The sequence below is a fragment of the Echiichthys vipera genome, assembly GCF_963691815.1.
Source record: "Echiichthys vipera genome assembly, chromosome: 5".
In the NCBI taxonomy this organism is placed as follows: Eukaryota; Metazoa; Chordata; class Actinopteri; order Perciformes; family Trachinidae; genus Echiichthys; species Echiichthys vipera.
This window is the reverse complement of record NC_139830.1, coordinates 12,226,162-12,248,204: the sequence shown is the minus strand read 5'-3', so window position 1 is coordinate 12,248,204 and position 22,043 is coordinate 12,226,162. Positions and strand designations below refer to the sequence as shown.

Genomic DNA, 22,043 nt, shown 5'->3' with positions numbered 1-22,043 from the left:
CGATTTCCGGGTCCAAGCTGGTCCAAGCCTTGTATGACACATGTTGCCCGTTGTTTGAACAGATCGGAGTTTTAAAAAAAACAACATAATTGTCATTTTAACTCTTTCTTATCGATATAAAAGATGTCTAAATGATGAAAAAGGGGATCGTAATTATTCACATGTTCGGCCGTTTAGACCCAAAAGTGGCATTTTGAAAGGGTGTTACATCAGGCTTAACAGCCAGATATTGAAAGTCATGGTGTAAGTGTGGCTATTTTATTAGCATAACATAGCTAACGTTAACACGGTGTGTTCCTAAACCATCTGCTTGTACAGTTGATGGAAGCGCAAACCATCTTAACTTATGGAAACACCACCACACGAATGAGTTAGCATGCTAATGATGCTAATCCTGACAACTAGCCTCCGAAGTGAAATGAGGGCCATGTTACTTTAACCTCCAATAAAATAAAAACTAGCCTGGTACAAAATAATTACCCCCTCAGTGTTGTCATGGAGATATGACCTAAACATACAGACTAGAATGCTTTTTTTTGTACCAGGTCTTAAACAGGTTTAATTATGTTGTGAAAACGACCTGTTTAACATGGGGGTCAATGAGAAACTGCTTTTGTATGAAACCTGCCCCTAGTGGACACTGGGAGAACTGCATTGGATCAACCTGGAAGTCGCTGTGGTGGGGGCTTGTTTTTTTTAAGGAGCATTTTGACAGCAGTGTAGACTATCTCACGTTTCCGACCGTCCTTGAATGCAGCACAGGCCGGAGCTGCAGGGAGGTGCATCCACTCAGTAGACTCAGAGCTTTGAGAGAAGTTGTTGTGAAGCCTCAGTTGAATCCTGAAGTTTACCCAGACTGGAGAGTGGATCTATTTATCATGACTGTAAGGATCCAGGGAGTGACGGGCCGGGACAAACCTGTGCCAAAGAGCCGGGCAGCAGGTACAGGAGACAGTGACAGGGGCAGATGATTAGATATTACCCTGCTCTTTGGGACTGATATTCTAGATAATTGTGTTTTTAGGCTGTGAAATGACCGCAATTGTTAATTTAACATGCAGTTTACATTGTAACAGATTTTCATTGAATGAAATAGTTTTACAAACCAACTCTCTTAACTGAGTACATTTAAAGTACAGCATGTAAATGCAGCTTTTAACTACTTGTAGTTCTATTTCCATTTTATGCTACTTTATTCTTCTACTCCACTTCATTTTGAAGGCAAATACTCTGCTTTTTACTGCACTGCACTGATCTTGTGAAACACAACGTAAATCAACGGATGAATTATTAATTATGGTTATGCTGTGTGAGTAAAGCTGTTAACACATTAATGCATCTATACTTAAAGTGTAATCATGATGCTGTTATCATCATAACATGATGAATATTTATCTGAAATGAGCTTTTTTACATGACCTACTTAAATAAAAGTATGAGCTACAAAATGTACTTTGAGTAAGATTTTAAATGCAGGACTTTGTCTGCGGTCCAGAAGAATTCCTTCTACGCCTTTTGTTTTACTACTTCACCTGTGTCTAACATGCAGGAAGCAAGCCAAACTTTACATTCCTAAACTAAGAAACAACATATCAAAGAGACATGTAATACAAGTTAAAATAGAGGCTGCACAAACAGGTGTGTTTTATGATTTGATGCAACCCATTGTTTAAGTGTGTAATGTGATTCTTGTGTGCCTCACAGTGCTGAACCATTTCACAATAAAAGGTTTAGATGCTGTGCAGCCTAATGATCGTCTTCCTGTTTGGCGTACAGAGGGGTTGTAGCTGCTGTTGACTGACTGACTTTAATATGATTAATGTGTGGCGTTGATGTTCAATATTGAGGAAAAAGTGACGATATTGTATGAAATAACACTTATTTCCAAAGTGGTCCTTGATGGAAACAACAAACGCAGTTTATGGAATTTTGAAAGTTAAAGTTCCTTCTTGTCAGACAAGTTAGTTGTATGGTTAGGATGTCTTCTTGCCTTTGTTTTAGCTATGGGGGAAAAAAGGTAAGAAGACATCCTTACCATACAACTAACTTGCCTGACAAGAAGAAACTTTAACTTTCAAAATGGATAAAGAAGACATTATGAATACAAACGATCTATAATTCATGGAAACTAAAAAACATGTAAATCCAAACAAATTTCCAGCTTGAACCCACTAGCTCCCTTGGTTCTTTGTGAATCGTGGTCGGTACTCCATATGAGAAGTGTCCTGAGATAACTTGATTTGAAACTGTAAATGAAATTGAATAGTGTAGAATATTGGTGCAATAATCCTCCACATGGAGCAGTGCACTTTGATATTTTTCCTCATTTTTATCGATGTACCAGTTGCCACTTCTGTACAATAGTTTACAGAAGTGGTGGTAGTAGCTCAGTCCATAGGTGACTTGGCTGGGAACTGTAGGGTCGCTGGTTCAAGTCCCTGTGTGGACCATGTATGGAGTGTGGACTGGTGGCTGGAGAGGTGCCAGTTCATCTCCTGGGCACTGCCAAGGTGCTGTTGAGCAAGGCACTGAATCAATTGAATATCCCCATTCGTGGGACTAATAAAGGAATTCTTCTTCTTCAAAGAGGTGCATGTTTGCACTGTTACGAGCTGGTTTGTTAAATATGTCTTTCTCAGTTTTAACTTTATAGCAAATAAGCCTGTGAATGTTCTCATTCGTACAGGTCGTCGTTATCCTCAAAGCAATTTCAGTCAAAAACAACTGGACTGGTTGTTTGTCTAGGAAGACGTTTCCAGTTGTTTTTGACTGAAATTGCTTTTATAGCAAATGTGTCGTTGTTATTAGAAACAGTATAAACATCCAGTGTAGGTACAGTGTATCAGTGAACGGTTCAATAAATGAATGAAATGAAGAAGAGGGGAGACACTGTGGTTAAGACTGACGATGTTTTGCTTGTTTTCAAATATTTTAAATTAGATAAATATGTTTTCTGTTTACCTGCTTGAAGGACATGTGATGAGAGTCCGTAGCAATTTATATCCATGCAAAGGCTAAAAGTTTGGCGCCGTGGCGTATTTGTTAGATGTGTTTATCATTTTAAATTATTTTTATTAATAAGGACCCTTTTCTTGTTTGTCATATAAATAGCCTGGGGGATCGTAATAAATAAATAATACATCTATTTTGTGTTATTTAGAACAATATAATTCAATTAAATCAAATTGAATTAGGTTTGTTTTTGTCAACCTTGACATTAAATTGCAGATAGGAAGCTTTTATTTGTATTGCACTGTCCCATATAACACCTTTCTCTCTGTGTTGGTGGCAGAGATGATGGCGAGGGTCAGAGGTGCTCTGTGGCTGGTTCTGGGCATGCTCAGTCTGTCCCTGCTGCTGGTGGTGCTGGGGGTTTACACGACGACTCGAACGGAGAGCCTGAATGTGACCGGCTACATCTCTGGAGTTATTGTAAGTTGTGTATTTGTCTCTCCAGGATTTCCCTGTCAGATTGGATTAAGCCACAAGTAAATCAGCTGGAAGTTAACATATGAAAACATCCTCCAGCATGTGCTGAAACTTAAGCTGCAGTGCTTTAGTCTTGAAGCGCAGGCCAACGCAATCACTTTAGTAGTGTGTTCAACATGAGGACTTCCCAGAGAGGCTGACACTGATTGAGTTTCTCTAAATGTCTGTGTGGGGATTTGGGTCATTCATTTCTTTTGACCACTCTTTGAAAAAGTATGTAACATAAAAAAATACATATATTATTCATTATAAAGAACTTATACTTGATGAGTGAAGATAATCGAATCATAACAATGTTTTTTTATGAAAATCAAATCGTGTTTCTGTACAGTATTCTGCCCTCACTGAGATCTTAACGTTATGTTCTTTACAGCTGACCCTGGGATCATTCTTGGGACTTCTGGGACTCTGCCTGGAAGAAAACCGCAAACAGCTGGTATATTTCTGCACAGTCACATACCTCTTCGTCATAATTCTTCCTCCTGTTTTCAATGAGCACACTCAGAGCGTCCTAACCTGCCAAAAGAGACTGTGTTTGGGCCAAGAGTGTGTTTAATTCAGCATGGTGACCAGCAGTGCGGCTCTGCAACACAGCAGGCATTTTGTGGCCACCCGCCGTGAGACCGGGGATTTTTAAATTGTGTCAATGGGGACGAGGAGGATGCAATTGTCTTTTTATATCAATCTTATTCTCATCTCATGTCTCTGCCCTTACTTTTAGTGTTTGTGGCTGAGCACAGTGTTAATCCTGGTTGGCAGTTAGAGTATAGACACTAAGACAGCTGGTAGAGTCACAACACGATGTTTTATTTTCACACTCACAGAATCCCTGGAATAAAACGGCAGACGGTAAATAGCCGTGCACTAGCACAGGGAAATAGGGAGTGATTTTGGATGCAGCCCACATGTTGAAAGGGTTTGCATATGGATATAGTAATAACGATACTGTGCATGTAAAGAGTTTGACGGGTCTTTTGTTAACCTTTCCCAAATCATAAACAAGAGCTGAAGTGTAAGGAATGTGTTTGTCCTGCAGCGTATCTATGTTCCCACTTCCCAGGGTCCTGTGTTCCCCCGCTCAGTGCCCTCTTATTAAAACACATTAAGGAGATCTTTCAAATGGTTTTATGTTCTCAACAGTGTTTTTCTCTCAGTCAGATGGTCAATATGTTTCAGTGAGTTATGTTAAAAACACCCACTTTATAGCTAAATGATGTAATACAACACGCCCTCAAATTTGCGGGCTAAACCTTTTATTTATTTTCACTTCGCCACAGTGACTGATCAGATTTTTACCAATTAAACAGCAGATAGCCCTTAAGAATTCCTTTATTAGTCCCGCAACGGGGAAAATTTTATCTTTTCACTCTATTTTTGTCATTCATGTTACACACACACACCCATATACATGCAATTAATGGAGAGATGTTTGAGTGAGTGCCAGCGCCCCGAGCAGTTGGGGGTTCCAGTGCCCAGGAGATGAACTGATACCTCTCCAGCCACCAGTCCACACTCCACACAGGACTCAAACCGGCGGCCTTTTGGTTCCCAGCCAAGTCACCTATGGACTGAGCTACTGCTACCCTAGAACTTACCATGTTAGTTTTTATCAGGAAACCCAAACTCTGGGAGCAATGGGATGATCCTGTTTATCTGCTCTAATATAATTTTACTTACTAAACCTTACAGTAGTAACCCATTTTTGTTTCCCCCTCAACATTACCGACTTCACTGAGCAAAGATTGCAATGAGAGTAGGAGACCTAGCCTCCATGGGGGCTCCACCTGACTCCACCCACTCTCGTTGCAAGTTTTTGTTATTTATTTTTTACTCCTGTTGCAATTGACTGTATGATTCAGTTTAACAAACCCATAATGGTGATGAACGCTCTGTCCCAGCAGACTCTAGAGTCACCTCTAATTGTGTTCAGGCTAACGTTAGTCTATTTCCTGCTCTGTTTTGAATTTTGGGGCAACCTCCAGCCAACTTTATGAGATAGCATCACATTTGCCAGCCACATTAATTAGTCCTTTTTCTTGCAACATTTAAAGTAAAACATACTGCTGGCTTCGACTTTAAAGGCTGAATATGTAGAATCTTTATTAAAAGGTATATTAAAAAAAAAAATACACCCATGGGGCGTTTTTGAGGGGTACAGAATGAAAGTAAAGACAATGATGTTCTGTCACATTCTGTTTCCATGGTACCAGCCAATAGCGTTGCGGGTTGCCAGGGCTGTCTGTTGTTAGGTGCAGCTACTGTAGGCTGGCACTGGGTGAAATGGAGTTTACCAATCCTGCAACTGCTTATTTGTCCCAGCAGCTGAGTGACCGGAGACGGACAAAAACTAGAGTCAGTATAGGCCAAGCATTCGCTCCATGGACTGAGATAAAGGAGTTCAACGGCATTAAAATGCACGCCCAAATGGCTGCGTTTCTCCTTGATCGGTAAACTAACTTTCATGTTTCAACAGTAACTGTCAGTCAAACTCCTCTGCAATACTTGTTTTTATGGTGCGATTTGCCGTAGGGGACAGGTTCAAACAGACTCAAACAGACTCCGGTCTCCTGTAGACTACTGGGCCGGGTCATATTCAACCTTTAACCATGGCCTGCGGCCACAAAAGTGACTCTGTGGCCTCCAAATATCACCTGTAGGTGGCACCCTGTGGACCACCAGGTCTCTTTTAAGAATAAAACTGGAGGATGTATTGTCTGTTTTAATGGTGCCATAGGGAACACCCCTGTTGTTACCATGTAACAACCATGAAAATAATCATGTTGTAGTCCACAATCCTTTTATGAGTAGCGATCTGAAGCCTAAGTTCATCCATTATGTATGCGAAAGACCGTACAATGGTGAAGAAAATGCTGATAGCCGATGAGGAGTTGGCTCTATTTTCATTCTGTTAATGACTTTTTATTTATCAAAGTGTCACAGTAAAGGAAGGCTGTGTTAAATTGATTGCTGTAATGTTTTTAAATAAGTTTACATTTGATCCTGGCCCTCGGGACCAGTCCTGAAAATATTAGTGTCAATCCCTGTACTGTATACAAAGCAGAGAAACTTACATTTTTACTACATTCAACTGGGGAGGATGCTGATTTTTGCCTGGGACAACTCAATTGTCAACATGTCAGTCTCAAATAATAATAACAATGATAAAAATAATAATTGAATAGTCTGCAGACAACTCAGGGAGGTAACGTTAGCTACCAGAGGTAAATTGGCTTCATTTAATGTGAACTGCATGTGCCGTGTGTGAACAGATCTACAGGAATAGCAACATTAACTCAATTAAATAATCGGTTCCTGATTCTTGTGTAGCCTACACAAACTGATAGCAATCACACATAGGAGCCAGACAAGCTAACATCTGGTATTCATTGTATATTATATGCATTTGTGTCTTTGTGTCGTTACCTTCTCTCTATCTCTGCGGTGGAAGGTAGAAGGGCGCGTTTAGAGAGTGGAGACCTCTGTGAAGCGATGCCTTTTTCTGGTTATTCTGACACCACATGACAAATGCACAAATGTTAATAATTTTTGTAACTTCACCCGTGATTCGGGTCTGCTCCAAAAAAAGATTTAATTCCTAAGTTTTATGAAAACCAGACAAGCAGACAAACTCCTTGGCAGAGGTAGCTAAGAAATGGAAAAACAGATGACAATCTGTGTCACCCTTCAAAGCGCATTACTTTGTTATTTCAGCCTTTGTGCGTGTGTGTGACGCTGCTGATCACTCTTACGTATTTAAAGACATTTAAAAAAGGTGCTATAACAAAAGTGCATTAGCTAATGATAGCGAGCAACTTTATGTTTATTTACAGTACACACCCTGGGAACGAGGTAATTTGATTTGTTTAGCAAATAGCCATGTCTGTTGCTGAAGTAATGGAGTGTGCCTGCTGTAAACATGTTATTGGAAACCGTCCTCTCTCAATCAACAGTTTAATCAGTATGTCCGATTGTTTGACTGGGTCAAATATGTATGGTTCTGATCCGTATCACACACTTTTTCTACACTTATTTTTGTTTTACAATGATCTACAGAAGCAAAACACTTTAATGACAAGGTGAAAACAGATTTCTACAAAGTGGACACAATTAATTACAAGAATAAAATACAAATGCGTGTTTTGCAAGTGTTCACCTGTGTTTAGTGTGGCACAGCTTAAGCAGGTTCAAGCCAGTTGGTTTTAATCACATACTGCAATTAATCAAATAAAGATCGACTTTGTAGTCTGCTGACTTTACCTGGTGATTCAGTGCTCTGGGTTATGTTGATAAGAAAAAGAATCACTTCAATCTTTGTTTTGATTTTACAACACAGTCAAACATCAACACTTCCATGCCATACGTTCTATGGGTACTGTAACAACAACTTATACTCAGATTGATTCTTCAGGACCTTTCATCCATCACCGCTGTCGTGCCAAAAGCCAGAAATATGCCAAAAATGTTAAAAACAGCAGATCACCCTGGGTTTATAAGGGGCGTTGTCGGATAAAGCTTTTTGTGCTTGGAGTTGGTTTCATGTTCTTATCTGTTTCACTGGTGAGTCTTATTTTTTTTTTTTTAATGACAAGACAAGATTGATTGACTGCAAAATAATGTTTTTCTAGTCTGTTCTCCTCCTTCAGTGCCGAATACCTTCAACCTGCAGCTACTACAAAAGAAAAAAATGTACCTCTGTGAATTGAAATATCAAGACGGAATTATTCATAAATGTGTATATTTTCATCATCTTTATTTTCTCTGCAAAAGCATAAAACTATTAAGTACACAAAGGCATAAAGAACGCTTAATCTCACATGGATTAAAAGTAAACATAAGCCTGTGCGGAAGAAGTAGGAAGGCAACACAAATTGACGATAAATAAATGCTGATATTTTGAATGAATGAATGAATGAATGAATGGATGAATGAATGAATTAATGCATGAATGAATGAATGAATGAATGCTTTATTTCAAACATATGAAAAAAATAAATTACACTTGAAGCACGAGTCATTAAAAACCCTTTGTATGTTTGAAAAGGAGCAGGAAGAAGCAGTAGTTTATTAATTCCTACCCCTTCTCCACCTAGTACTTAGTTTCTTACTTCCTGTGTATCCTGTTTCTTTTTTTTTTTTTTAATACGCTCAACAAAACAAACAATAACCAACAAACAACACAATAACCGCTTGTGTAAAAATAAATAAATGACAAGTATGGCAAAAAGTGAGAACCTTAGTGTTTGTCATCCCCCTCTTCTTCCCTGTACCTTGTAAACACCATCCGTTTGTACTGTTGTTCAAATTTGCTCTTTTCAAAAGATTGTTATTGGAAATAGTCGTTGGCATTACGCTGTCGGTTCGGTTTGTTTGTCTGTTTGATTCTCAGCAGGCTTATGGAAAAACTAGCGGCCTCATTCTCATTGAACGTAGAGCGACCAAGGAAGAACCCATAAACGTTTGGAGCGAATCCAAATAATTCAACCATCATTTAAATTTGTCTTTTTACTTTACACCAAGCAAAGTTTGTTCTAGCACAATGACAATAAAGACTTCTATCTTTATAACTTTTTATTTATTTAATTAACTTTCTAACCTTCATATGCAGGAAATTTGCTCTTGGCGTTTTCACATATTTTAATTATTTCTTTTTATTTCATGCTTTTATTTGATGGATTGCAGCACTTTGTCAATTCTAATCGGTTCCTGGATTTATGTTTTATGTCTCAACTGTGAAACTAGTTTACCCTTGGGTATCTATAAAGTAACCTGAACCTGAACCTAACTAACTAAACATTAAAACAGTGTTCTCTTCAGTTACACAGTTATTAAATGCTGTAAAAAAAAACACCTTTTATAAGTAATTTTTGGGCAGACTGCCTTGAGAAGACACCAAATAGCTTCACATCTGTCAGATTGATAAAATAAAAGTTTCAAAACAGTTACTGCTGTGACTGGAATGCAAAACTTTTATCTGTTGGACATAAGATAAGACGGACGATTACTCTCTTGGTTATGATCTGCATCTTGTCAAACTGTGCACCCACTACAGTAAAATAACACCAGTTATTCATCTTTATGCTTTCTTTTCTTTGTGCCTCCTCCAGCTGACGGCTGCGATCGTTTTCCTCAGCTTCGGGATCATCACCTCTTTTCTGTGCCTGGTGATTGATGGCGTCTGTATTGTCTTTAACATGGTGAGTTACATGCACTTGCATGCGTATATCGTGTGACAACAAATATGATTGCACTGGATGATAAAACAAAGCAGTAATAGTAGACCGTTCAGCAATAACAAACCACTGTGCTGGTTGACTGTGAGCCTCTCGGTCCAGTTTCCAATACTGACACGATTTTGTCCATGAAATGAGTTCCAACAAATTATCGTTTCGTCTTCAAATTAGTCGCCAGCTTTGTTTTTTGTTTCTGACCATGTAAAATCCAGTTATTTTAGGCTTAATACTGTGCATGATACAGTTATTGGAAGTGACTGTGATTGAAAGCAAGCTGCCTGCCTGAGAGAGCAAAGAGGTTAAAGAAAATCAAAGCTACATTCCTGTTTCCAACCTCAAAAATGAAGGCAGACGAATCCAGTATGAATCTGTAAAACCAAAGAAAAGTGCCACTTCATTCACAAAAAAAGAACCCATTTTATAAGTGGATGTAACAACCAGAGGCGGATTAATGCACAGGCTGGCCTAGGCTGCAGACCAGGGGCCCCAGGTGCGCAGGGGCCCCGCATTGACTATTTAATTTTTTTAAATGTATTTAATACAATGGGAAAAATAAAAAAAGCTGCCATCATAAGGTCAGTTTTGTTGTCAAATGGTGCTTCACTCACTGTAACTACACAGTACTGCGGCAAAATGTCAGGAAGTAAATGTGATTGTGGAGCAGGAAAAAGAAAAGCATAACAACTGAAAGAGCAGCAGAACCAAGATCTACTAAAGAAAATTCCCAAATTGACAGGATTTTTCAAGGTTGCGGACTCTTCTTCTGTTCTAGTGTTTTCTTTCTGATAAAGCATGATTAATAATGTGCGGGCCCAGACAAACAGGAGCCTAGGGGCCCATGACCACCTTAATCCGCCACTAGTAACAACCATACAGTCCCGATCAGTGCTGCGCTTCAGACTTTTACTTTTTCCATATTGTTTTATTGGTTTGTTTGATTGTCGGCAGTATAACAGAAAAACTGCTGGCCTGATTTTCATGAAACTTGATGAAAGGGTGGAGCACAGGCCGAGGAAGAACAGGGTCACTTTCAGAGCGGATCCAAATTGTGATCACAAATGATTTTTCACTTTTGTTTGCATTGCAGATAGGGCATTTGGCAGAGGCTTGCGCTTTCCGAGTGCCCTTCGAGTTAACCATATTTTGACTGTCAGTTTCTACATTATACAGCATTATTCAGTGTGAAGGCTCATGCGCACCTTCAGTATCTTATAAGAAGGTGCACAGGTGGAAAATGTCCATAGAAGAGCGAATGGAAAATTCCTGCGCACTGTCCGATTTACTTGCAATGAACTTTTTTTTTCAGAAATACGTTTCAGTGCTTAGACCTTCAAACACCTCATGAAGGATAAGGATTGAAAAAGTGTTTATTGCAAGTAGAAACTGTAGGACACTGTGGAGGAATGTTCTTTTCTCTCACAATATTATTGGGTATTATTTCCCTCTATGAGACTATTTTTGCCTCACTGTTTTGTTAAAGAATTTGTTTCGTTGGCACCTGGAGATTACCGGAGAAGCAGTGGAGACTCCGGGAAGTTGTTGTGTCCAGACAAGACGTAATCAGGCACATGAAAAAAAACACAACTTGGTATTTTCTCTTTTCTTTCGACAGATTGCACAAAAGGTTTGGATGTTCCTGGTTAGTGAAAGCTTTTACCTTACTGGTGGGGGAATCACAACACTCGCAGCCCCTCCTCACCCACTCCTCCCTTCTGATTGGCTAATGATCAATTTACGCGTCTATTGCGTCGCGAATAAGCCGAGTAAAGCGCCGTCTGTCTTGAAATCGCGCATGTAGATGGACTTTTTGTGTAATCGTGCTGCTTCTCTCGTGTCTATCACTTCCGGTTTGAACGCAGCATAATGATGCCAGACATTTGTTGAAATGATCCGAATTCAACACATTTTGTTTTGAAGATCTCTGTGTAAATCTTTTGGACCAAACTGTGAGATTATCCCAGGCTGCAACTGCAGTTCAATTCAATTTAATTAAATTTTATTAACTGTGCCAAATTATGGGCTAAGCGGTGGTGTAGTGGTTAGCACTGTCGCCTAACAGCAAGAAGGTCACAGATTCGCATCCCGGCCTGGGCCTTTCTGTGTGGAGTTTGCATGTTCCCCCCGTGTCTGCGTGGTTTCTCCCATAATCCAAAGACATGCACGTGTTAGGTTAGTTGATGACTCTAAAAATTGCCCGTAGGTGTGAATGGTTGTCTGTCTCTGTGCGTCTCTATGTGCCCTATGATTGACTGGCGTCCTGTCCAGGGTGTACCCCGCCTCACGCCCGATGTCAGCTGGAATCGGCTCCATTCCTGCGACCCCGACCCTGGGATAAGCGGTTGAAGATGAATGAATAACTGTGCCAAATCATAACAAAAGTTTTCTCAATAAACTTTTTAGCAGAGAAGGGAATTGTGGCTTAAACAAGTCATCTGCAAACCATGTATCTGTTCTGCTCAGTCACTTACCCAGGTGCATTTACTAAGTGGCTCATCTCTCTGGCTGTAGAGCTGTGCTGACTGCAGTCAGCTGGTTCAGTGACTGAGCAGAACAAATACATGGCATGGAGATGACAAGGACCACAATTCCCATCTCTGTTTTATAGCAGGTAAAGACCACACTCATGACTAATTTTTGATTTACAGAGACCCAACAATGTCCGCATAATAGCTTTAGCTTTAATAAAAGTAGTGGTAATACAGTTCAGGAACTTTATTGTGTCAACATGTTTCAGACAAACATCAGTGGACGTCTGAGAAGAAGATATCTGCACAATACAATAAAGTAAAGGAGCGACACTGCCTCCTTTAACCTTTTGTGCAGAATGACGAACAGAATCACATGCTGTATATCTTAGAAGATACAGCATATTGGGGCAATGTAAACTAGACATTGTTTTATTGTAACTATAAATTGCACCAGGTCTTTTCTTTGAAGATTGATATGATAGATAACGTTAGATTAGAGCACTGTTTTGCTTTCAAAGTGCAGACCTCCCTTTTAAATTCTCCGTAACCCCCTATTTAACATGGGGGAGATTTAGGTATGTGTGTGTTTTAATATTTATGGGTAAAAGTCTCTAGAAGAAAGGATACTTTACTCTAATGAGTATTATAGCCCAGTACAAACTGAAAAAACCTGTGTGTTAATAAAAATCTCACTATTTGACTGATCGTTACCCACATCTGACAAGGCTCCATTCCTGGTCCATATATATATATATATATGTCTCTTTATACCATACAGTACAGCATAAGGCTTCAAGAAATAATGGATCAAATGTTTTTTTTAATAAATGTAGTATTTAAAAAAATAAAAAATTGTTGGGCTTTTTTTGCCTTTTATTCCCAAGTACAGACTGAGCCTCAACGGGGAACGTACTCTACTCGGTTAGCTAGAGGTCGCACCCATTAAATGTGTTATAATCATCTCATTTCAGGGGGGTCGCCTAACACAAAGCTGTAATACAGACAATACCATTATCAACAAACAGCACAAGACCTGCCACTAAAGAATAATCATTAATCAACACAAAAAGTGGATATTTCAGACCATTCTCATAAAAACAAACATTTTATAGGGAAATTGTGCAAGCAGCTCAGAATGATTTACGTCTGGTGTTAGGTGGTGACCTCTAGTTGATGTCGTAGTTATCGTAGCACTAACAAGGAGTTGGGTGGCATAGCTTAGTTTAGTCAGAAGAAAGGTTCGGGTGGTCAAACAAAACAGGATTTTCACCCAGGAGACCAGTGTTTGTGTCCCGGTTGACATTTTTTAAGTTAACCGACTTCTGTTCATGACAAAATTATGCCTGTGACTCATTTTAAGCTAATCCACGACTCTTCATAACCCTAACTCTGAGTGCTTTTGTTGCCTGAAATTAAGTAGTTCTTTAAAATCTCTAAATGCATCCATGATTTAAAACTTCAACCTTTTCATGTCGTTGAATGGAATCCTCACATGTTACGGTCACATGATTAAAACGGCCACCGTGGTCAAGTATTGAAAACTGACTGTGTTTAGAGGATAGCCCCAGATTTGCGGGGGGAAAAATTATTTCGACACTCACTTCCCAACCAGCTATACTAACCTTAACCACTAGATTTCAATGCCTAATCTTTAACCATCTTGCGAGACTTTCGCAAATCTTTAGTTCACGACCTGCAGCCTCTTCACAGTTGGATATTTCAACCTGTGTTGTGTTTTATTTCACAATACAATAAATGGGATTTTCTCAACTTTGTCCAGTCATCATCAGTCCAAATCAAACACACACCTCGAAGAACATGGACAATGATGGAAGTTATCTCAAAATGCTGTGATTTATTTATTTTTTAACCAGAGAAAACATTTCCAGTGAAAATAACCTTATTTTACCAACTGAAAAGCACCAACTGTTTAAAATATGGACCTGGAGTGAGTTTTGGAAATTGATCACAAACTCAACGCCTCTCTGTACATCTGGATTATTTTTCAAAAGAAAGGTCAATTTGTTTAGTTTTTTAACATCTTCTTTTTATCCTGAGTAAACATGGATGGGTGTTGTTTGGAAATCCTGTGGATCTTCTTCATATATTAACTTTTGCCAGGACATGCGTCCACTGAAAGCAGAGAGGTGCCAGTATCACAGCAGCGGCAGCAGCTACATCTACGAGAACTTCTACACCTCTGTGAGTAAAGATGCAGCCGACTGATGACTGATTCAGACTCGTCTTGTGTTGTATTTGCATGTGAACAGTGACACATTTTGAACTTGCGTTTCCTCTTTCAGGTGTCGTGTTGGAGTCCAGATGGGTCTTGTAGCATGACAGTAAAGAGTGGGACGTGCTACTGCTGCGACCTGTACAACTGCGCAAAGTGAGACAATGTTATCACCACAATATTATCTCAGTATAGTTTTACCACTGCTATGCAATCACCGTTTCAGAGTTTTTAACTGGTTATGGAACAATCTCAAATGAGTACTGATGCCTTTAGAACGAGACCATCAACAAGAAGATTGGATGTTTGCGTAAATTGCCTGTCCCCAGCAGTGTTGGGACACTTCACAAGAGTACGACAGTTAAAACCTGTCATCTGTTGCTATTTTTACCATGGATATGAGGCAATATGGCCCTACTCTACCTTTACCTGGTTGGCTCAGTAGGCCGATCATCATCTATTAGTAAGGATCACCCGTCCACATCGCTCAACTGCTTGACACTGATGCTATAAGATGACGAAGTATGAGGAGCGGCATGGCAGGGAGGAGTATTAAAATATGGAAACTACAAACACTTCCATCCAGAAGACTGGTGTTCCTCTCCCGTGTAAAACTGTAACGGTGACTTTTTAAAATGACGTAGGCTACAATAGTCATAGAGTGTGGTCTAGACCTACTCTATTTGTGTCTTGTTAAGATTTGGCACTATAAACAAAATTGAATTGAAAGTCAACTTTCTCATTTAACGTTCCTTACATAACATTCTTTACTAACTCCACAAATGTTAATTATTTCACCAAAACCACAATCTTTTCCTAAACCTTACCATTTGTTACCACCTAGCTAGGTAACATTAGTTTAGTTTGAATTCCCAACAGGACTCTCTGAGCATTAAAAAAGTGACGCCTATGGGGTCATGACCAAGTTAACGCCGCCTGTTTACTTTGTTTGGCTATCGTCATATTACAGTTTTAATCTTACATAGGCTATACATTTCCTCGTCGCTATGCGTTCTGCAAACAGCAAAGAAAAATAGTATTAAAAACGTCCTTATTTCAGTCGCTTCCACAACATACCTTATGTCGCCATCCAGATCAAGATCTTTATGACACTGGGCGTTGGTGCTCATGGAAACACAGGGGGCGCCAAAATCAACACAAAATGAAAGTTCCTTGTAGCTGTTTTAAACCAACTGATGCCCATTTTCTGCTAAAATATCCTAATCACCAAAGAATTGTCATAATATAAGACAAATCTTGTCTTATATTAATGTTCTCATCCAACGAATTAAAAAAAAATTGTAATAAACTGTTGTTTCGCTCTGCAGTGGAGGCTACCTCAACAGCTACTATGAGTTTGTGGGAGTACGAAGCTGTGAGGACGTTTTCATTCTGTACATTTTAATTTGGACGCTCACCGGCCTGAACCTCGTGGCCTTCTTCACTGGCATCCTTACTACAGCGGTGTTGGGCAGCATCAAGGACCTGGTAAGACGCGCAGACACGCATTAATATACAGTCGTTCCTATATTGTGTGGCTGTGGTACATTTGGTACATTCAAACCCAATTAACAGCAAATAACACACTCAGAGGCTCTGAGGTTAAATGTATCTGCATGAAAGCTTTTTGTATTTCTTTTAATTCTCTTTTAATAAGAAAACTATTAACAATAACTTAAAAAATTACAATATATTTGATTTCCATTAACTTTGCTTTATGTTGACGTCACACCAGAATTGGAAAGGGCGTGTTTTTTCTATGCAGCATCCTTCCTGTTCTGCAGAGTTGTTGTCTTTCACTGCACAGTTTTACAAATAAAAAATACGAATAATTAATACTTCCTGAATGAGGAATCATTCCCTGGATGTTGGTTTCTCTCACTATTTCACAGATCAGTTGGATCAGTTTACTTTCTGGAAATCGAACTCGAAATCACAGCCAAATGGCACATCACAGCGGCAGAAAATAGGCAGATGACAAGTAGAGTGTAAAGATGCGGTAGAAGGGGTGTGGTGAGCTCAGGAGAGGCCTGGAGTTCATTACAAAGATCTCAGGGATGCTTGTACGGCAACACAACCTTTATTCTTTACATATTTTAAAGGAAAGACCTTCATGTCTGAGCTTTTAAAATTTTCAGATTTACAGCAAAGCCCTCATCTTATCTTTAAACCTATGCTGGCTGCATATCATAGCATGGTCAGTGACTTAGAAGGTATAAATCAAATATTTGGTAGCAGGAGGTTCCAGGCTATTTCCCTGTGTATTTAATGCATGTCATGTAAATCCTTAGCTGGGAATGAACACCAGGTCAAAAAGCATGTCTGCGGCTTTAAATCAATCCACACCAGTATATAATGTATGTCCAGTTCAGTTCAGTCTCATGTGCAGCAAAATAAACATAAGGACTAAATAACACACAAAAACACAACCTTATCCTAGTTTTTTTCTGTTGTATCAGTTTATATATAAACAAACAAACAAACAAACATCTAATTACGACCTGCAGAATGAAAAATGCTTATTGAGTTCATGTATCTGTAGTAGGGGAGTCAGTTTTTCCTGACTATCGTCTCACAGAGTAGTCAGAGACATCAAAGACGGGATGTGAAGTTGACAAAGTGGGCCATAAAAGGTATTAAAAAGCGATAAGTCAGCAGAGTTAACCAGGACTTCAACAATCTCTTCCCAAACATGTTTAAATATGCTTTAAATATGCTTTACATGTTCATCATATTAATGAAATTGCAGAATCTAAGGGATAATATGTAACATTTATGCATCAAAATATCTAAAAACAAGGAGGGCTGGACCCAAATATTCGGCTGTATTCGGTTTTTTCAATCTTGGTACACAATCAAGGTTTATTTTCAGTTTCAAATACAAACAACACAGTTTATACAGCAATCAACAGGCACATAAAAGGTACCTGAAATGAGGAGGGTCTATCTCGCCAAAATGCCCCTAATTTGCATGTGAGTCGCTCGAGCTAGAAATTCAATTGCTTTTTAATTTCAAAACCTGATGACGCGCATTTATTTCCATACTCTTCCTGGTGGAAAGCAAATGACTGACTCAACCTCAATTGATCTTCTGCTCTCACCCCTACCTGGCGACGGCATAATACTGTTTACAAACCAATAAGGAAACCATCAACTTGTCTGCATGGAAACAGAAGAACCTTTCACACATGCACTGCAAACCCGAAATTATCTACATTACCTGGCAGAGCTGAAGGTGTAACGCAGACATCTGGATTATTCGGATTGGTCATCAAACAGAGGCGCCATAGTACAAAGAACGTGTAATCTCTGAGTGAGCTCATGTGAAAACAGCTGCTTATTCTCCAGTGTGTCCACAGACACATCTGGGCATCTGGATGGCGTTTGTCATGCATAGGCAAACGGATTGAGCCACATTTTTATGATACACTTTTTTGACCTCGGTGTAGTTTATGTTTTAGTTTAGTCATCAAACATCATAGGTTAACAGAGAAACAAGCTGAGCAGCTGTTAGTGAAAACTGTTCATTTAAGTGATTTTTAAAGCAGTTGCCAGCTTGTCAAACATGAATTTTTGCTCGTTTTCTAATCATTCTGTCAGTAAATTGGAAATCAAATCTCAATTTAAAGACAACATGCTGGGCTCTGTGATGGTAAAATCAAATTGCAATTCTGTTTGACTATTTTGTGACATTCAAAGACCAAACATTTAATCGCAAATGAAAATGATCAGCTTTGATTGCAGCCCAAGTCAAGTGCTCGATTCGTCTGGCCAAGGACCAGACACCAAACTGTCACCCTCAAATCCCCAAAGAGGTTTCAGCTGCCTGAATGATGAGCGTTGTCTGTCCTAGATCTGCACTTTACCAGAGATTTAACGTCTCTGTGGTCTATGGAGCGCTCAGAGACCTCAGACTTTAGGAAGAGCGTTCCACGGTGTTGGATCATACACACAGCAGGAGATGATTGAAATGCCAGACCAAAACAGCCTCCATCCTTCTGTGATTCTTTATGGCAAGCTTTCAAAACATTTAGATTCCCATTATATCGTGCCGAGTCTTCTTTTTGTAAAAACAAATATTAACTTTCAGTGAATCAACCGTCATTATTATCTTTAAGGGAATGTTTTCAGGTTTGTCCTCCTTGTGTTCTTGAATCTTATATAATTCTGTTCTTCTATCGTTGATCAATCTCTCTCCCACATTCCACATCCCATATCTTTGCGGCGTATGACGTTTACATACGCGCAGTACAATTTCATGCACTAATTCATCTGTCTGAGACTTTTCCAGTAGGAGTCAAGATCTGCAAATCAGGCAAAGTAGGAGAGTAGTATTTACTGCACACTGGTGAGATCTATGTACATTAATATATTTTCAGACATTTGAGATGTTTTATATGTGTTTTTTTGTGGATGCAGCAGATTACATAAAAGACAAGACACACTATCAGTTTGTGAAATGTATAGATTTGCAGCTTTCATCAGTTTTGGATTTAACAGACCACAGACCACCAGAGAACAAAACACAAGTGAGGCCCAAATGAATCAAAGGTTTCAGCAGTGATGAATGTGTGCCGTCACTGAACTGACCCAGTGAGATTGCAAGTTGCTACCACTCTGTGTGTGTCTCATAGTGTGTGACGATTGAAGCAACTCCCTTAACTTGACTTATTGCTTCCTGTGTTCTGTGTGCAAGACAGTTTAAGTTTATTTGCCCTTTAGCTAACAAAATCAAGGAAAGCCAAAAATCTCAGAGACTGAATCGACCAGGGTGTCCTTATATCCTATTAGTCCGACCGTCCGAAAACAAAACCAAGACCTGCTCTGAAGGCCCACTTCTCCGCAAAATTTGAGTGTTTAATGTTCCAGAGAACTGCAGTAACCAGCTCTTTAGGGGCTGGTTATAAATGTGGTATTAGTTCTTCCAGCAGAATGCAAAACCTTTTCTACCAAATCTAATTATGTAACTATTGGCTATAAATAGTCTGTTCCTTGATGTCTGTGCAGATTACAGTTGTCTGAGATTTGTTCACATTCGCCTGACGTTCGTTTGGGAGCTAGGACATTGGAAACGCAACCCAGACTTTTCATGGTGGCCAAAACCTTGTTGTGATCAGAGACTGCTCCTTGTTTAAGTATAGGACCATCTTAAACATTTCCTTTGTAATGGCTGAATGTGACTGGTTTCTATTCTGTCACATTTAACAACAGAGCACATTGTAATTAAAAAAACATGTTTCTCTTTGTGTGTCAGAGGAGTAGCCGCCCTGTGACCGAGTCCTCTGAGAGCACAACATCTTCTCCGACAGCTCCTCTGCTGACGGACGCCAACAGACACGCAGTTCACCCAGTCAGTGTTCAGTCAAAACAGACACACACACACACACACACACACACACACACACACACACACACACACACACACACACACACACACACACACACACACACACACACACACACACACACACACACACACACACACACACACACACACACACACACACACACACACACACACACACACAAACACACACACACACACACACACACACACACACACCAGCATCCACCATTTAGTTTTTCAGTTTAAATACTTTCCATTTTAACTATCTGCATAGGAGGATTTTCTTTATAGTGGTGGAGTTTGCATGCCGGCGCTGGCTTAAAATTGCCATCATATGCACAAGGGTCGAATCAAAAAACCACAAGGGTTCCCAAATTAACCAGCACTGAATCTTAGAGATTACAGCTTTAAAACTACACTTTTATAAATATCTCATGAAGTAAGAAATGCATTTAACGTGTTTGTTAGATCTTATGGATGCACATATTTTGCCGAGGTGAAAAACAATGAATAGAAGTAAAGCTTAATGTGTGTAAAGGAAATCTCCACAGGGTGACTTTAATGCAGAAAATAATCAGCATGTTTCCAAAAAAACTGACTGTCGAGGTCCCACATTTGATCAACATCATTTCAGCCTTGATCTGTATAAAAGAGCCACATGTTTAGCACCAAGAGTGCTGTGTTTTAATCAGAACCAATAACCAGACTTTATAATCCTCAACAAGGTTATCTACTTGAATTCACATCAACACAAACCAATTGTCTCCTGCCTGCCGCTTCTGCGTTTGGGTCCATCTGTCAGTTATTTAACGGTGATAATGATTGTGAAAGTTGATGTTGATGTGAAAGATGTTGGTGAAGTCCTGTGAAAAGCTTGTGAACTTGGTGCGTTATGATTTTTCAGATTAAAGGCTAATTATACCAAACGGATGTTATCATTCATCTATTCATGTTTGATTCATGGCAAACACAAGGACTTAGTTTTTACTTTACTTTTGCTCTGGAGGTACAAAGAACATAATATTAGAAATGATTGAGATCACTCTACATTTGTTAGGACTATTTAAATTATAAATTGCAGGGTTTAGTACAAAAGACATAATGATTTTGGTCTTTCTATGTTTCCTGTCTTGCTCATCCAGGGAGCTTCGATGTATTTCCCTCCAGCAGAAGGGACAGTTGCATCACAGAGTTATTTTTCGTCATCGACTCCTCGCACTGAGTCCAACCCTCCTCCCTTCGCCCCGCTGACCGGCCTGCTGCCTTACAGGGTCCACAGCGTCTCTGCATGAGCACCAGCATTTTTCAAAAACAAATGACCAGAAAGCAAAAGCAGAACGTTCAGAAAGGGATAAAAAGATGTTTTATTATTCACGTGGATGTTGTAAGGAGGAGAGGAAGTACGACAGGCACAACTAAAACACCGATATGTTGGACTGAATATTACGCAGAATTTAACTGTTTTTGTTTTCTAAAGATCTGAACATATTTTACTGTATTTTGTTCAAAAACATAAATGTCTTAAGTTGTAAATAAAATGTAATATAAATTTGTCGACTGCATGTGCATGCTATAATATAGTTTAGGCTTTAACGCAAACTTTAACTTCACAAACCTCGTGAGTGTAAACCTCATAGAAAATATCAGTAGCATTGGTATTTTATATCTTTATAAGTATTTGTGTGTAAGGCCTCTTAAATGTGTTATTTACATACATACTTGCCATGTTTATTTTACTAACTTGTCCTGCAGAGTATATTTTGCTTCACATATATATTTCTTGTGACAGTATTTGGCTGCTAATGACTGAATGTGAATGACTGATCAGTAAACTGAAATGAAGACAGCGTAACTTAAATTTGATCTTAGTGACACACACACAGACTTTATTTTAGTTTTTTTTGTTGTTGTTTTTTTTTTTACATTAAATTGATTAAATAAACGAACGATCAAACAAGTTTGGTCTGGATTATTTAAGTTAGAAGGGGCGGAAAAAAGAAATTAGGTGTAAAATACATTAAAGATATTTGTGGGTCATCTTGGTCGTTCTGTGAGAGGGTTTGTTGACATTTTAATCAGAGAAAAATGTGTTTAGTGAACATGATTCAGGTCAGTGTGCTCCGGTGTTAACACGCAATATACAAGATTTCATGGATGCAAATCAAGGCAACCCTTTATTATATACACACATCACCAAGGCTAATATCATTAACAACAAGGCCACTCAAACAACTACACAACCACAGTAGCAATTTAAGAGGAAACACCTACGTTTC

At 39.2% G+C, this 22,043-nt stretch overlaps 1 protein-coding gene across 1 annotated transcript; it reads left to right on the top strand.

Moving 5' to 3' along the window:
• Positions 1 to 878: 878 nt before the first annotated feature.
• Positions 879 to 21,059, top strand: LOC310947400 (transmembrane protein 255B; the record flags this gene model as incomplete). Its single annotated transcript, XM_083914190.1, has 9 exons — positions 879 to 942; positions 3,293 to 3,432; positions 3,863 to 3,925; positions 9,594 to 9,683; positions 14,309 to 14,389; positions 14,491 to 14,576; positions 15,749 to 15,908; positions 19,675 to 19,770; positions 20,910 to 21,059. The coding sequence occupies 9 exons, from the start codon at positions 879 to 881 to the stop codon at positions 21,057 to 21,059; spliced, it is 930 nt and encodes a 309-aa protein (XP_083770316.1).
• Between the last annotated feature and the right edge of the window lie 984 nt (positions 21,060 to 22,043).